This window comes from Diabrotica virgifera, chromosome 9 (genome assembly GCF_917563875.1).
Source record: "Diabrotica virgifera virgifera chromosome 9, PGI_DIABVI_V3a".
Lineage (NCBI taxonomy): Eukaryota > Metazoa > Arthropoda > Insecta > Coleoptera > Chrysomelidae > Diabrotica > Diabrotica virgifera.
In genome coordinates this window covers 212302670-212321020 of record NC_065451.1, presented here as the reverse complement: position 1 = coordinate 212321020, position 18351 = coordinate 212302670, and the positions used below count along the sequence as shown (strand labels likewise).

The following is an 18351-nucleotide window of genomic DNA, read 5'->3' as shown; positions in this document are numbered from 1 at the left end:
GGGTGTTTTGGTAAATAGAGAATTTAAACCGCTATATCTGGCTAACTATTCACTGTAATGAAAATCTATGCACAGGGTAATTTTAGTCATTAAAAAAACTACAATTTAGTAGTTTATAATTTTTTTTCTAATCTTCAGTATTTTCGGAGATATTTTGAAGTAAAAGGTGAAAAATACCAAATTGCAAAAAATCTATTTTTCTTTAAACTCAAATTTTTCCAAAATTAGGTATTTTAAATAGGTCAAACTTCTTAAGTGTATTTATAATATTAATATAAAAGGAACTACAGAAAGGCGAAGACCAGTTTTGAGTTAGGAAGGTAGTTAGGGGGTTGGTTACACTGATTTTTTTCGTAAAGAAAAGCAGGTACCGAATTTTTTTTTTATTATAAGTCGCTTAATTTTCAGGTTAGAAACTTTTTATTATTTTTTTTGGAAAGGTCTACTTGTATACTTGAAAAAGGTTATGTAAGTTCTCCTCGAAAAATGCAAATTTTTCCCATTATTTGGCTTTGAATATTTCAAATTATGCATTTGACGAAAAAAGCCAACCTTTAACATGCCGTATCTCGGTTTGTATTGGTCTTAAAGATATTATTGGAAAAGAATTTGGTTTGCGTTACTAACAGATACAATTTTGATATCTACAGTTTTTTGATTAAATGCATATTTTTCGAGGTATTCTCAAAAAACCCTCTAAAAAAGTCTATCTTTTCGTCGAAAACCTGTTATTTTCAAGCGCGAATAACTCGAAAAATATTAGTTTTACGAAGAAAATGTAAAAAACATTTTTTTCTTAGAATCACTTTTTCCATCGAATTACATGATTAAAATGTAATAAAAAATTCCCACTCCCGAGATGGGGTGGCAACCACCCCAAGGTTTTAGAGTATGATAGCGGCATGATATAGAAAATGATTCTTGGACTATTCCCTACCTTCTGTGAAAATTTCGAGTAAATCCATGCTGGACGAAAAAATTGCGAGCCAAAATGCTTCATTTCCTCAATCAACTATTGGGGCCGACCGACCGACTCTGTCCCGTCATACAGCTGACCGACTATAATAACTTATTTATATTTAATTTAGAATATGTGTACTGATTTTCAGCCTTAGTAAATGAATTTAATTACCTTCGTAGGAAAGCAACTTTGATACCCTCTCAGTAACCCCTGTTCTACGTTTCGCTTGACCGACCGCAGTATGTTTCTCTACACACTCACAGTAATCAACTGTGAAAAATCTAGCTTTGGTAAATTCAAAGAGATTTTTCAGCGCTGCCTCTCCGTCTAATAGTTTGCTCATCCACAGAAACCTTTCGTATCTCAGTTTCAGATCTAGAGGATCTGTTGTTTCATTCACTATGATGAAAAAGTATTCTTCTGCAACAGTTTCTGCGGATCTAATGAGACAGGGACAGGATATCCGGACTTGTGTCATATCAGATTAATATTAACTGTATTTTCCCTTTTTTTTTTCATCACATTACATGTATTTAATATTAACATTTTCTATTTTAGTTGGACTATGACTTCAATCAAAACAGCTTTGCCGTCACTGTCATTCAAGCCGAAGAATTACCGGCGCTTGATATGGGCGGGACTTCTGATCCTTACGTCAAAGTTTATCTTCTTCCTGACAAGAAGAAAAAGTTTGAAACGAAGGTTCATAGGAAAACGTTAAATCCCGTATTCAATGAAACATTCGTCTTTAAGGTAAGCTTTTACTTTTGAATACTTCTTATAGCTCGTTATTACTATTTGTGGATGAAACTGAAAAAAATCTAATGGTGTGAGGTCCGGTGATCGAGCTGGCCATTCTAAAATGTTCTTTTTTGTAGAATCTGCCCTACTCCGATGCCATGAATAAGACCCTAGTATTTGCCATCTTCGACTTCGACCGATTCTCTAAACACGACCAGATAGGAGAGGTGAAAGTACCCCTTTGCACGGTGGATTTGGCACAAACGATCGAGGAATGGCGGGAACTGCAGAGCGTCGAAGGAGAGGGTGGTCAGGTGATATCTTTTTATTTTTAATTCAACTTTATTCTAGACTTTAGTCCGGTCCTTGCTTCAATCGGATATATAGGGGTTCGTACTGACCAATTGGAATGTTCCAACTCTAACGTTTAAATTATCCAAAATTTAATGTGAATATACTCATAAAAATCTAAGACTTTAACATCTATATTAGAATCAGTAAACTTCTGAACTGGTAGACAGCAAAAATCAGACAAAATTTTCGTTCACAGAGGTATCGAACAAGGTTGTGTGTTATCTCCAAATTTGTTTAACGTATGCTCGGAAATAATATTTAACGAAGCCTTAGAAGTCCAATGTGGAGTTCTAATTGAGGGAGAAACTATTAACAATATCAAGTATAAAGATGACACAGTATGGCACATTGCTGAAAGTATCTAAGATCTTGAGATCGACCACATAATGCTCCAATAACGGACTTGGCATAAATACATTAAAGACCAAGTTATTTGTGGTTAGTAAACAAAACATGCAACTAACTGTCAACAATGAGCATATTACAAAAGTTATCCATTTTAAATATCTACGATGTTTGATACACGAGACACTAATTCCTGATGAAGAATTTGAAACTCCTAAAGAAATTACAAGAGAAGTCTTTATAAAACTTAGATCTATATTGTGCAATTCTTAGCTGAACTAACAACTAAGAATCAAGTTTCTAAAATATTATGTGTATCCTGTATTACTATATGGAAATGAAACCTTTTTTTATCTTTAAAGAGGGGGGTCTGGAATCTTCGAAAGACATCTCAGTCCAGAACGCCGCCTGACTGACCTTAGAGCAGGATTCATTCTTCGTAGCCCCAGCGATAGTTCCCGAGGTACTTTAAAGACGCTCTCTCGTCGCCAAGGCTACGTCGAATGCTTACCTGCTAAACCAGACCCTCCTCTGTCATCCAGAGCTCCGAAAGCGGAATGGCCGCTGCAAGGTCGACTGGTCGACATCGCTTCCGAAGCACTTTACTTTCATTTATCCACAGACTGTAATCAAGTAGATTTATCCTTTTCACCGGTTCCCCCTTTTTTGGTCCCAAAATTGGGTTTTTGTTTGTATGGTTTTTTTTAAGCTTCTTTACCACAGTCTGTATCATACATGGATATGAAACCTGGATCATGAAGGTTAACATGATGAACAAATTAGAAGCTTTCTAGATGTGTTCATATAGTAGAATGCTCAAAATATCATGGGTTCAACGCATTTCAAACATAGAAATCTTTTAAAGAGAATAGGTCAAAGCGAAGGTGACTTGCGAAAATGTTAAAAAAAATACTTAAATATCTGGAGCATATAATGAGAGGAAACGGATACTGAATACTGCAGCTAGTACTAAACGGAAAGATCGAGGTAAAAGAGGAACTGGTAGGAAGAAATATTCATAGCACTGATACCGTCGTCAATGGACTAACACCCTTTGTTACCGCATTATTCTTCACCAAGGAACTGAAAGACGCTCTGAGGTTTTTTTTTATATTATGCATATTATACATCCCTCAAAAGGCTATCTTTTCGTGTCATAAAACATTTATTAAAGTTAATTAAAACATATGAGGGCGTGAACAAACATTATAATGAACATCACCTCAGGTTTTTTGATTGGACTTGGTTACAACAAGCTAATACTATTGAAAAATTTAGTCTCGAAACTGAAAGATAATTTGAATGTTGGACGCGGCACTCCCAAACCAACCAATTGGCAAGTATGAGCCCTTATGTCTTACACCCAGTTCTGACCATTGGATGCTTGCACAGGTTACAAACAATTCTTTTGCACTTTACGCCTCAATTACGTTGGATTCTTCTGTTGAGTTCTTGTATGGTTTTAACCACTTAATGCATTATCCCGTGTCTGACACGGGCAAATTCGGGACTTGCCCGTGTCTCACACGGATTCGGGACTTGCCCGTGTCTCTCACGTTCGACCGTAGTACGGCGCTATTTAAACATTTTATGGCGGTTTTTGGTTCATAACGAATGTATTATGTGCATTAAGTGGTAATCAAGACGAATAACTTTGGTTCGAAATAGACGAGTAGTGAAGATTTGTATAATATTTCTATACTTTATATATTTCTATTTTTCAGCTTTTTTAAAGTAAAGTATATTAATGTATACGTAGATTAAGTTGTTTTGGTATCTGGCAAGTTTTGGAATACGATGATACTAATTTTAATGTACAAAAATTTATTTGTAAAGGATATTTCTGAACCAAAATTATTTGCACTCTCTTTAGTGATGATTTACTTTATTAATTAAAATCTTGTGACTATATAGAGTTTATAATATATATTTTTTATATATTTTACAAAATTGACAAACTTTATATTTGAAGCTTTTTAGTAGTTTAAAAGTATTCATTGGGCTTCAATTTGTACAGAAGCTAAAACGAGACAAAACACTACCAGAACAAATGAGAATCCTACCAATAATAACAGTAAAGACCCTTATGGGCAAATCAAGAAGTAATAACATTAGAAACAAATATAGAATAGACCACAGAAGCATATGTTTACCTAAAAAGAATGGATTGATAATATTTCCCTAAAATAGGAAAAAATATTATCTAAGGGATAAGGGAAAACTATGCATGGCGAGACAAACGATAATGGAAGCAACCTGGCAGAAATAACAAGCAGTTAAATCATAAGCAAAACCTTCAAGTATATGAAAAAACATAAAGTAACATCGCTGATGGCTGATGACCTGACACAACAGTTGGAATCAGGTAGACCACATACAAATTACAAAAGAATCCATTTTAAATTCAGCTGAAGAGGTGCTACGACAGAAGAAAGATTGGTTCGATGCACAATGCGAAACCAAGATTAAACAGAAAAATGAAGCAAAAAATACATAATACATAATATAATATATCAACTAAAAAATAACGTCAAAAAAATGTAATACAAAGGATGTGGACAAAATGGATGAGGATGAAAGAGTTGTTAAAGGATTTAGAAAAGAGTAGTAATGGCAAAACTAAACTATTTGAATACTTAAAGCTCAACTAGTGGTTAAAATTGACATTTAGTCATGGGCAACACACTTCACAGAATTATATAGATGCAAAAAAAGCCCTGAAGAGGAAGAACTTGCAACAGAAGACATAAAAAGTAATGAAATAAGGATATCCACATATGAAGAATATTTACTTATCATTAAGCAATATCAATTCCTAACAAACTGATTAAAAACGTAGGGGAAAACAGCTTTAATGCTGGAAGTTGTAAAATCCCTATACTCAGGATGTATAAGGATGAAGATATTTTAAAAATTACTCAAAATTTTTACTCAGAATTCGGAAGTAATGCATATGGAGAGGATCTGAACCACCTAACATTTGGCTTTGACAACATTTTAATATCTGATAGAGTTGATAAAGCTACAAAAATACTGGAAATGCTCTATGAAGAGTCAAAAACAATTGGTCTTAAAATTAACAGCTCAAACACAAAATGTATGACCAACCTTGTAGATTGAAAGCCATAGCATCAATCAAGTAATAGCTTACAATATAAGATTCACTTAGGCCGGGATAATCATAAACCTGAAATACAAAAAAGGGTAGGTCTTCATGGGCTGCCTTTGGTAGATTAAACAACATTTTCAAGTCTAATATTCCAGCAAAGAATATGTGTATATACCTTGTAGAAGGGTAGGTACTGCCCTGTAACGTTTCAGCATAGGATTTTGTGCACCAACTGAGTAGGTGCATGTGGCCTGAGAATGACTACGATATTTTCAAGGGACAAATAAACGTGACCATCTGTTCCAGTCAAACTCTTCTTCTAGGAGAGTATATATCCTTTGATTCCAGTTTGTTTAAAAAGAAAGGTTTATAAACAATATGTTTTAGCGGTCCTTAAATATGGTGCACAAACAGTAACTCTGACAAATGGAACAATAAATAAAATAAGAGTTACACAACACACTATGGAAAAATCAATGTTAGGTGTTACCATCAGAGATAAAAAGCAAAACCTAGAAATTGGAAGAATAACAGCCTCATATTTATTCAATACTTTATGCATCTCGATTATTCCTGAATTAATAGAACACAAAAGAATTCTCCAGAATACAAATAATATTTACAACTTTACAACTTATGAAACAAAAAAAAAGAACATATCGATTAATCACGAAAAAGGTTGATGTTTACATTATATAACAAGTTTTTTATAAGGAATTACAATAAATAGGCCGGAATCTTCGGCGGTCCGATATGGTCTAAAAGTATCACAGATAAATTTTGAAAACGGCCTATTGGCTGTATATAAACGCTTTTTGTCACTAAAGAGATAAAACCTAATTCAGTTAAAATTGTTTTGAAGAATTCAACCAAAAGTAGATTGAGTTCATTTAAAAAAATTTGCTTATTTTTCTTATAAATATTTACTATCTCAGTAGTTTGCGTTTTAAATAATGATTTCACACTTAATATAATACTTGGCTGTTTATGGTTAGTGGTAAAATAGGTTTAGAGATAACTTATTGGTTATAAGATTCAAGAGGATTAATTTTTACAGCATATGGCATACTGGATTTAAACGGAAATTGCCAACAAATGTTTCTTTTGATAACCATAGGTGATGATAAATGATAACCATAGTCTATTCATTCTCTTGTTTATTCACGGGCCATTATCATCATCATTGACGCTTAAGCCCTATAGTAGAGCCTAGACCTTTCCCAGTCTATTTCACCAGTCTCTTCGTCAACAATTTTCCATTCCACTCCTGAAAGTAAGTCTTTCTCTATCTTGCGCAAATCTAATCCACCCTTTGGCTGCCACTGCTCTTATATTATCTACCCATCTCTGTTGAGGTTTTACAATGCTTTCTGTCCTCTTCTTTGGTCACCATCCTAGGATACTCCGTGTTCACTTGTTATCATCATATCTGACTAAGTAACTTGCTCAGGGCCGTTTCATTTTTGTAATTTTTTCCACGATAATCCTGATCTTCGTTCTGCGTATTTAGCCAGGGTAATGAGGTTTCTTCCATGGCATTCGAACAGCCAGGGTACAGAAGCATTTTTTCGACAGGTAATACCTTTAAGAGCAAATTGTAACTATTTTTTGCGTAGGATCTGGCGGCCATTTTTATTTATAAACAATTAAGCGTCAAAAAATGGCATTTTTCACTTTTTATTCAAATCAATGGAAAACAGGGAAACGTAGGTATGGTTTTTTCAGTACAAATATCTTCGAGATTATGGAAAAGCTTTAAAATGAGGTATTACAAAGTTTGATGTAGGTACTCATTTATTGTTGATATAATTGCGAAAAAGTTCGGAATTGCAAAAAAAAATATTTTCGCAATAACTGTTGTAAAAATGTGTATACAGCTTTGAAATTTTTGTCAAATAAGGGTTCTTTGGTGCTTAATATGTGATAAAAATTTCAAAGCGATTCAGTCAACTGTTTAAATTTTATTCAAATTGTTTATCCCAGAGAGCATTTTTTTGGCAATAACATAAGGCATAAGAAAATGACGTTAGAACCATTCCACAGGTGTCAAATGAAAGAGCATGAGCTATGTTTTCAACTTGGTTTAAAAAAGTGAATAAAAATGCATTTATTAGTAATAAATAATTATGCAGAATATCGTAAATCTTTCCTTATAAACTTTTTATTTTGTTATATAAGAAATTATACATATTTATTACAATTTTTTATCAATTATGATATAGATAACATTACTTGATAGTTGTGTACTTAAAACAGGGTAAAAAAGTTAATTTTTTTGGAAAAAGTTATTCAAAAAGTTTATAAAGAAAAATTGACGAGACTTTTGCATAATTATTTATTACTAATAAATGCATTTTTATTCACTTTTTTGAACCATGTTGAAAATGTAGCTCATGATCTTTCATTTGACACCGTGGAATGGTTCTAACGTAATTTTTTTCTGACTTATGTTATTGCAAAAAAATGCTCTCTGGGATAAACAATTTGAATAAAATGTAAACAATTGAATGAATCATTTTGAAATTTTTATCACATATTAGGCACCAAAGAACCCTCATTTGAGAAAAATTTCAAAGCTGTACACTAATTTTTACAACAGTTATTGAGAAAATATTTTTTTTTGCAATTCCGACCTTTTTTCGCAATTATATTAACAATAAATGAGTACCTATATCAAACTTTGTAATACGCCGTTTTAAAGCTTTTTCCATGATCTCGAAGATATTTGTACTAAAAAAATCATAAGTTTCACTGTTTTCCGTTGATTTGAAAAAAAGGGGAAAATGCCATTTTTTGAAAGTTAATTGTTTATAAATAAAAATGGCCGCCAGATCCTACGCAGGAAATAGTTATAATTTGTTCCTATAGGTATTACCTGTCGAAAAAACGCTTCAGTACCCTGGCTGCTGAAGTGTCACGAACAGAGTATATTTTTGTCTTATTGCTCTGGCCTAATTGTCTTTACGTTTCTAATCTTGCCTTTCAATGATATTCTAAGAATGTTTCCGTTGCCTTTTGTGTTGTTTTTAGTTTTTTAGCAGATTTTCTGATAAGGGCTACCATCTCCAAACCGTAGGTATAAACTGGTAGTATGCATGTGTTATACACCTTTTTCTTTAAGTTTATGGGGATGGAGATGTTTTTCAAGGAACATACACTAGTTAGTAAGCGGCCCATACCGGTTGTGTTCTTCCTTTAATTTTAGCATCTTGGCTTGATTTTCCCAGTTTAATGACGTGGCCAGATATATATATAGGGTGTCCCAAAAGTAGCGGAACGGTCGAATATTTCGCGAAGTGAGCATCGGATCTAAAAACTGAAAAATACGTGTTCAATAATTTTCAAAAATCTATCGAATGACACCAAACACGAAACCCACTCAGTTTTTGCTTTCAGTACCTTCATATTGCAGTTATCTCGTATTATGGGGTTAAACCAAGGTGGTTAATATCTCATTATCTCTATTGATAGGTATATACCTACTAAGGATTTGCATAATGTTCCTTCACTCAACCGTTCTCTCCAGTTCTCTCTGTTTTGCCAGTCCCCTTCTTGCAGATTGCTTCTTTCCATTGTTTCGTCCACTTTATCTCTAGAAGATCTTCGGGGTCTGCCTCTCTTCCTTCTTCCTATTGGGCTCCCCTCTGTTATTCTGTTTATTCAACGTTTTTGGTCTGTTCTTCTGACATATCCATCCATCCATCCATCCATCCAATGGCACTACAGCCCAAATCGAGCCTTGGCCTCCTTCAATAAGCTTCTCCAATCATTTCGATTTACCGCTGTTCTTTTCCTGTTTCTGACATATCCGTACCAGGTTAATCTCTTTGGTTCTATGTAGTGTATTATATTATCTGAGTTCATTCTCATTCTTTTTCTAATCTCCATATTATTTATTCTATGTCTTCTTGTGACTCTACAGCTTCTCTTTAGGAATTCCATCTCTGCTGCTCTTATTTTGTTTTTGGTTTTCTTATTATTATCCAATTTTCACACCCATTAGTCAGGATACTTCTTGTACCAGATTCAATTTACGTATGCTGCCTCTTGTTTGACCTAGTCTATTTTTATATCTTCTGTTCCTTTGTCTGATATTATGAAACCTAAACACTTATACTTGTCTGTTCCTTCTAGTCCAGGGCGCATCTGTTTTGTGATGGACGTTGAGAGGTGACTCAAATTTTTTGCAGAAATTGCTTGGAATTGGCCCATAAATAATAATTGAGTTATCCTCCCACTCAAAAAGGTCCGGAACATTGTTTAAATAATCAAAATGTCAAAAAATGAAGGAAAAATTCGATTTTTTCTTCGTTTTTTGATTATACCTTTAAAAGTATTCATTTCCGAGAAAAGTTGTACTGACATAAAAGTTGTGTAATTAAATTTTCTACAATATAGAATTGGTTGAAAATTTAAAAATAGTCACCCTTGTTGCAAAATAGCAATAATTGCGAAAAAAAAACATACAAAAACAAGTATTCGCATTTTACGTTTTTCAACCATTTATGCTACACTCAGGACCTTCATATTTTACCCAGAAAAACTTTATGATATGGTAAAACAAGACTGTAAATTTCAATAAGATCGGTTTAATAGATTTTGCAAAATAAATTTTGCAATCCAGCTTCCGCAAAAATAATTAATTTTTTTTAAATGTTGCAGGACTGAAAATAAAGCAGATAGCAAGTTGAATTTTTTTTTGCTTATAGAAGTGTACAGTACCTTTCGTTTGCAATTCGCAAAATTAAAATCGATTAATTACCACGGCGTCAGGAAATTCTTTAAATAAACATTAATTTTTGGTGCTACTCGCAGGACTGCGGTGTTCGATTCACACAAGTTGATTTCCACCAAAATTTCTTCCAATCTTTATCTAATATATTATTTTCTTACTCTATATTTTGTTGTATTTTAATATTTTAATTCCACAAAAATCAAACTAATTTTATTATTGTTTGTGAAATATTGTTTAAACAATTGCATATGTTTAAAAATAATAAACTTTTATTCTCTAAGTTAAAATATATGAACAAAGAAAGTTTTTGCCAAAAAAAAGTGTTAGTTCAAAGGATAGAGTATGTGTTTTTATTTTGCAATAAACAAATTTATTTATTTATATCGAAATGTAATAAAAAATAAAATGTATCAATCATTATCAAAGGTCATTGGAATGCCCTATCAGAGCAAACTATCCGCTGTCCTGCGCATAGCACCAATAATTAATGTTTATTTAAAAAAATTCCCGACGCCTTGGTAGTTTATCGATTTTAATTTTGCAAATTTCAAATAAAAGGTACAGTACACTTCTATTCGCATTTCTAATTTCAAATTTCTATCTGCTTTATTTTCAGTCCTGTAACATTTTGAAAAAATGAATTTCTTTTGCGAAAGCTGGATTGCAAAATTTATTTTGCAAAATCTATTAAACCGATCTTAACGAAATTTACAATATTGTTTTACTGTATCACAAAGTTTTTGTGGGTAAAATATAAAGGTCCTAAGTGTAGCATCAATGGTTGAAAAACGTAAAATGCGAATACTTGTTGTTGTATGGTTTTTTCGAAATTATTGCTAATTTGCAACAAGGGTGACTATTTTTTAAATTTTTAACCAATTCTATATTGTAGGAAATTTAATTACACAACTTTTATGTCAGTGCAACTTTTCTCGAAAATGAATACTTTTAAAGTTATTATCAAAAAACGAATTAAAAAATCGAATTTTTCCTTCATTTTTTGACATTTTGATTATTTAAACAATGTTCCGGACCTTTTTGAGAAGGAGGATAACTCAAATATTATTATTTGAGTTATTTTCAAGCAATTTCTGCAAAAAAAATTGAGTCACCTCTCAACGTCCAAATGTACTAATATTTTTACAGATGCGCCCTGGTCTATTCGATTTGTTTACCTTCGTCTATTTCCAACTGTTTTATTTCTGTATTCTCCGTTGTAAGGTATTCAGCTTTCTTAAGGTTTATTTCCCTTGCATCTTTGTACATTCCTGTTACAGTTTTTTCATCAAAACACCAAGGCCTTCTTAGTCTTGTGCGATCACTATTTGGTCGTCAACCAAACTTAGGATATGGTATTCATTTCTTACTGGTATAAACATTCCTTCGCACTTTCTTGTCCATGGTTTCAGGATTTTTGTTCCAGGAATATTTTGAACAGGTTAGTGGATGTGTAGCAGTCCTGTAGCAGTCCCTTTGTCGTCTTAAATGGACTGCATATTCTTTTGCCCTTTTTGATAGCTACTTTGTTATTCTTGTAGAGAGCTTTTACTGTTTTTATTAATATTCGTGAAGTTTCGATGTCTTCCATTGCTTCCCATACCTTAGTACTACTTATCGAGGCATAGGCCTTCTTAAGATCTACAAAAGCCAGATGGACAAATCTAATTTTGGCCATTCTTTTTTCTATTAGTTGTCTGACCGTGTGCACGTGATCTAAGCATGCTTTTCCCGCTGTGAACCCTACTTGGTCTTCTACGATTTTATCCTATAATATGTGTATGTCTAATTGTTCCTTTATGCTCCTTCCATATAGTCTCCAAATTGTTTTTTCCATATTTATATACATAATACCACAACTAGGTACCAAAATTGGCTATACATATAAGCCGTTCGATAGAAACCTATTTTATCATAACAATAGACACATCACATAGAAATTAAGTACAACAGGAAGATAGAAAAAGCCGACCGAAGCAAAGATGATCGAACTAAAACCTCTCACCTAACAAAAAAAAGCAGTGGATTTCAAAATTGTATTGACGTAAACTTTTTTCTCTTTTCCCTAAAAATTTCTCTGCTCTGCTTTTGGTTATGGCTCTTGAATGGTTCGTGTGCCGCCCTCAAATATGCATGATGCTTCAAATACGATTACAATTTTCACGTAAGTATTTTTACCATCGATACATCATTTTCCGAGGAGCTATTCTGGAAATTTTTAGTAGAAAAGCATTCGATTAAACTGAAAAAATCCTAGCGCTAACAAATTTTTCAATTTCTAATTTAACTGAGCCGCCACCGTGCTTCGGAAGTCACGTGAAACCTTCGGTCCCGGTTACGTAAGTACTCGTTAAGTAATGCTAGTGACCTAAAAACCTTAATCTTGACCTAGACCTTCGTCAGTTGTTACATATGGAAGTAAAACATCGACTTATGTATTTGAAAGCAAGGTTCTCAGAATATTTGGCTCTCAAAGAGATGAGAGGAGAGTGGAGAAGGCGCATCAATTGGAGACAGTATGGTACCTACTGAAATAGTCGTCAGACATATAAAAGATAACCAGATAAGATGGACTGGTCATAAGGTAAGATCAGAGGAAGATAGGGTGTAAAAGACAGTGTTCTTTTTGAGAGACCAGACGGTAGAAGATCAGTAAGCCTACCCAGAAAAAGGTGGAAGGTGTCTGTAAGTTATACAGGTTTATGTTTATAACTTTTTTGTCCATATATACATAGGTGTATCCATATGTGTAGACTTTAATGCTAAAACACCGTCTGAGGATCAAGGTTAACCAATACAATGGGTAGAGAATTATAGATATAGACCACAATAGAAACTATAAATGGAAAATCCATATTATACTGGCCCATTGATAAAATTCAATAAATATTATGGATGAAATAAGACACTCCCTTGGACAAAAACCTATCGCACAAGTCAACTCAAGTTTTACTGACTCTGAGATATACTTACATATCCTCCATATAAAACAGATTTTGCACCAAGTGATTTTTTTACTGTTCGCCAAGAATAAAATATCTTAAAATGTCAAGAATTACAAATTTATGGGATTATTCCAGGATCTTTCAGAACAGTAATCACAACATAAAAATGTGGTTTTATGTTATTAAGAATTTTCAGAACAGTGTCCATACATCATAAGTTACTTATACTTTTTTTAGATTTTTACAACTAGCGTTATTTAAAAGAGGATTTTTAAGTTTGTAGAATTTAAAGATTTTAATTTTTTACTCACTAATACACGGTTAATTTGATTAAACTTTCTACTTTGAAGTAATACAAGCTCTTCTTCCGCTACAAATTCACCCAATCAATGTCCTTGCTTATTTCTTTCTTTAAGCCCAAACTGTCCTATGAATTCTCCCGATTGCCCCCTACGAATCTTGGTACTTAGATCATTCACAATCAAATTTAAATCTTTTTGGAGAGGCTTTAAGGTATTCTTCTTCTTCTTCTTCTTCTTATGGTAGCAATACAACCCGGAGTGGTTCTTGAATACTGCACAACTCGCTTTCATCTCGAACGGTCGTCCATGATAGTTGGGTCAGTGGGTAGTTCCATTGTTCTTAAATCTGACCATATATTGTCTCTCCATTGCATTCGTGGGCGTCCTCAGGGCCTTCTTCCTATCAGGACTTCCTCCTAGAATAACTTGGCAAGGTGGTTATTTGGGAATCTATAGACACGACCGCGACCAGCCCATCTTAGACGTTGAGATTTAATTTCTTGGACTACTTCGCTCGCCCTATAAATCTGCTTGACCTCAGCATTTGTTCTCATTCGGTATTGGTTGCTATTAGCGTCGTGATAAGTTCCAAAGATTCTTCTGAGGATTTTTCTCTCAAATCATTTAAGTTTTGAAAGTTGAGTCAGGAAATAAAATTCGAAATTATTTATCATCTGAGCTTTTTAAGTTGGAAAAAATAAAGCACAACAGAGTGGCGAAATACTCGACAAGGGAAATCTAAAATGCATTTCACGTCCTGTAATTCACCGTGATAATAATTTTAGCAAATTATTTCCCTTTATATCCACAAAAGTGAATAAAGTATAAACTAAAAAAAAAGAAAGGATGGTTTAGATTCGATTATAGTACAGCACCTCTACTATGTGCTTATACGTATTTCGGAATAGCCGTTTCCTCATCGGAGCACCTGGGTAGAGGCACTGAACTGATATCAAATCCGTTCATCCTTTCCGAGTAATTATCAAAATAATTACCAAAGATGCTACTAGCACCATTTATGAATCGAAAGTTGAGTCAGGAAATAAAATTCGAAATTATTTATCCTCTGAGCTTTTTAAGTTGGAAAAAATGAAGCATAACAGAGTGGTGAAATACTTGAGAAGCGAAATCTAAATTGCATTTCACGTCCTGTCATTCACCGTGATAATAATTTTAGCGAATTATTTCCCTTTATATCCACAAACGTGAATAAAGTATGAACTAAAAGAAAAGAAAGGATGGTTTAGATTCGATTACAGTACAGCACCTCTACTATGTGCTTATACGTATTTCGGAATAGCCGTTTCCTCATCGGTGCACCTAATCGAATCTAAACCGTCCTTTCTTTTCTTTTAGTTTATACTTTATTCACTTTTGTGGATATAAAGGGAAATAATTCGCTAAAATTGTTATCACGGTGAATGACAGGACGTGAAATGCATTTTAGATTTCCCTTGTCGAGTATTTCGCTACTCTGTTATGCTTTATTTTTTCCAACTTAAAAAGCTCAGAGGATAAATAATTTCGAATTTTGTTTCCTTACTCAACTTTCGATTCATAGATGGTGCTAGTAGCATCTTTGGTAATTATTTTGATAATTACCCGGAAAGGATGAAAGGATTTGATATCAGTTCAGTGCCTCTACCCAGGTGCTCCGATGAGGAAACGGCTATTCCGAAATACGTATAAGCACATAGTAGAGGTGCTGTACTGTAATCGAATCTAAACTATCCTTTTTTTCTTTTAGTTTTCATTTAAATTTTCTTTCAATTGCTTTGGTCAGAGTCCACGTCTCATATCCATATATGGGCACCGATCTAATCACTGTTTTATATATTCTGATCTTTGATGCTCGTGTTAGGCTCTTAGATTTAATAATATTTTGGACGCTATATACATACATCTGTTTGCTGGCTGAATTATTCCTTTAATCTCTTCCGCGATACCGGTATCTGCAGTAATTGTTGCTCCGAGGTATTTAAAACTCTCCACTATTTCAAAGTTATATGGGTCTATCGTAACACTTTGTCCTATTCTATCTCGTATCTTTGTCTATCTCTATCTCTATCTGCGCAAAAGTTGCTTTGAAATTCTCTTTAAAAAAATTCGAAATTATTAATGAGACATTAGTACTTATTTTGATTTTGAAAGTTAAACAAGGTTCAAAAATCCATATAGTTTATTCACCTAATCAATCAAGTACTAACTTAGTGATCCTCTTTTCAAAAAAAAACTTAACAAAATCATAAAGTTGGAAATACGACTCCAAAAATTTCTGGTTTTAGCACAGTTCAAAGATAATGTTGGTATTAATATTAATCTGGCTTTATAAATTTATATATAACGTATATTTAATTCTAACAAAATGCATATCTCTTTCTTCTTTTTGATGGTTTAATAACATAGCTTCCATTACACTTTTACAGATTTAAAAGCCGTTAAGAAAAGGAAAGAGATATCTTCTTAGACGATTTACCTAAAGTTGAATAAAACCAAAAATACACATCAAAAATTCGTACAAAATGTTCAAATATAAACTGAAAAATGCAGGTAAAGAAAATTGTACAGAAAAATTCATTACAATAATATTCGACACATTAGATCAAAATTATCTATCAGAATAATCAGAGAAATACTTTTCTACGTCTCAATAACATTTTTAAATTATGAATATTGTACATATATTTATAGTAATTTCGGCAAATTAGTCACTCAAAAATCATCAAAAAACACTTTCAACATATCTTCCTCCTTTTCTTAAATGAAGCAAGACTCGTTAGTCTCTGGCACTTGGTCTCAAAACATTTGTACCATAACTTGTTTTTCCTTAAACTTATAATAAGTCTTATAGCCTCAACGAATACCAACAGTTTCCTTATTGGTAGTATTAGGGTATTTTCTTGTTCAAACCTCAGTTACTCATTCAGAGTTTTTATCCATATTCTTGATTATTTTTTTAGTCTGGATTCGCCCTCTCTATTTCTTTTGATGACTCCTTATCAGCCACTAACATAGTCCTGTTGGTCATATTGTTAATATGAGGGCCCCAATTAAGTTTTAAATCCATGCTACCCCTAAATACTTGATTTCATTGCTTCTCTCCATTTCCTCACCAAATAATTTCAGCTCACTCAGTCCAGTAAGATTCCTCTTATTAGTGAAGACTACCAATTAAGTTTTGAAAGGGTTCACGGAGAGGTTTTCTTTTATACACCAGTTCTCTATATTATAATGAAGGATACATCGCATCTAATCTACAACAGTGCTGGGAAATTTTGCCCTAATCACTATTACAATATCGTCTGCGAAACCCTGGACCCATATTCTAGGAATCAAGTCATCAACAACTATGTACTTTAATTCGTCTTCATGTTCCATGTTCTTTCAGAATTGTCTAGCTTAATTGTATTCACTGCCACCCTAAATAGCATGCTTGTATCAACACAATACCAATCTCGCAAGTTCTTCAACCATAAGGTTCTCCTTCGTCCTGGATTGCGTTTGCCTGCTATTTTTCCTTGCATAATATTTTGCAGCATCCTATATTTTAGACCTCTCATTACTTCTTTAATGATGATGACAATTCACCCCTTTAAAGCATCCCTCTGTTGCTTTCATAAGGTTTATGGCGCATTGATAATGTATCTGTGGATATTATTCTGCTCTGAAGCATCTGAATAATCCTTTTGCATGAAGTGTTGTTGATTTTCTTCCTCACCAGTGCACTACTTATAGACTCGATGGAGGTATTATCAAATGTACCTTCTATTTTTAAAAATGCAAGAAGGGCGACTTCTTCTGGTGCAAACTGGTACAAATTTTGGCATCCATACTTTATTTTTGACCGTTCGTTTACCAAAATGCACTAACTAAAAAACATGTGTAATATTTTGACTTAAAAGAGTTATTGAGTAATTCTAATTCGTTCACTTATTGACTTAAAATACAGAAAAATCCAAATTACAATACCTCAACATCAATAACATATTTTAAATTTTTGCATATATGCATGATTCCGTTTTTATGCATTGCATCTGGCTGCTACTTGTTTTTCAATCGTTTTTATGTTAGCTCCACACTCTCTCCAAGGAACTAGAATGTCTCGGCGAGACAACACAGAAGAGATATTTATGCCATCGCATCGTCAAAATATGAACTATGGAAGAAGATCCGTATTACGAGGGTCATTCGTAAAAAAAGTTCGAGAGAAAAAGAGTACGACATGCTGGGAGAAATCTGGCAACATTGCCTTACACATCAACTCTCCCTCCATCTTACTCCACCACTTTCGCCTTGCTGCATTGCTCAGTGTCTGTCTAGTAGCCTTCAAAGACGAAGGTCTCGGTCGCTGTTACCGTCAAAGTGAAATTCATGCTAGGATACGTTTTTTAATGCAAAATGGATTTCGCCTATTGACATTCATCTTCAGTTAATCGAAGTTAATGAGTAAAAGTGCATATCTGTTTAACATGTTCGCAAATGGTGTAGAGAATTCAGTGAAAGCTGAACGGAAATTCACTCCGCTCTGATGAATCTGAAGGTCTCTCGCTCCATTATCTACGCAATTTGCGAACATGTTGAACATAATATATGCATTTTTACCCATAAACCTCGATGAACTGACGATGAATTCAATAGGTGAAAGATATTTTGCATTTAAAAAACGTTTCACAGCATGAATTTTCATTTGCGGTAAGAACGATCCGGATCTCGATCTTCGAAGGCTGCTAGTCCCACACTGAGCAATGAAGCGGCAAAAGTGGTGGGGTGAGAGAGAGGGAGAGTTTATGTGTAAATCGGTATTGCCAGATTTCTCCCAGCATGTCAAATTCTTTCTCAGCACCATAGGGAATATTTTTTTT

At 33.6% G+C, this 18351-nt stretch overlaps 1 protein-coding gene across 7 annotated transcripts in view; it reads left to right on the top strand.

Moving 5' to 3' along the window:
* Positions 1-18351, top strand: part of LOC114326099 (synaptotagmin 1) — a 103402-nt gene that overhangs the window by 51886 nt on the left and 33165 nt on the right. For all 7 annotated transcript variants that reach the window (XM_050662434.1, XM_050662433.1, XM_050662430.1 and 4 more), the window contains exons 6-7: positions 1520-1714; positions 1840-2016. In XM_050662434.1, the coding sequence (XP_050518391.1) occupies positions 1520-1714; positions 1840-2016 (372 nt within the window). The remainder of the gene's footprint in view (positions 1-1519; positions 1715-1839; positions 2017-18351) is intronic.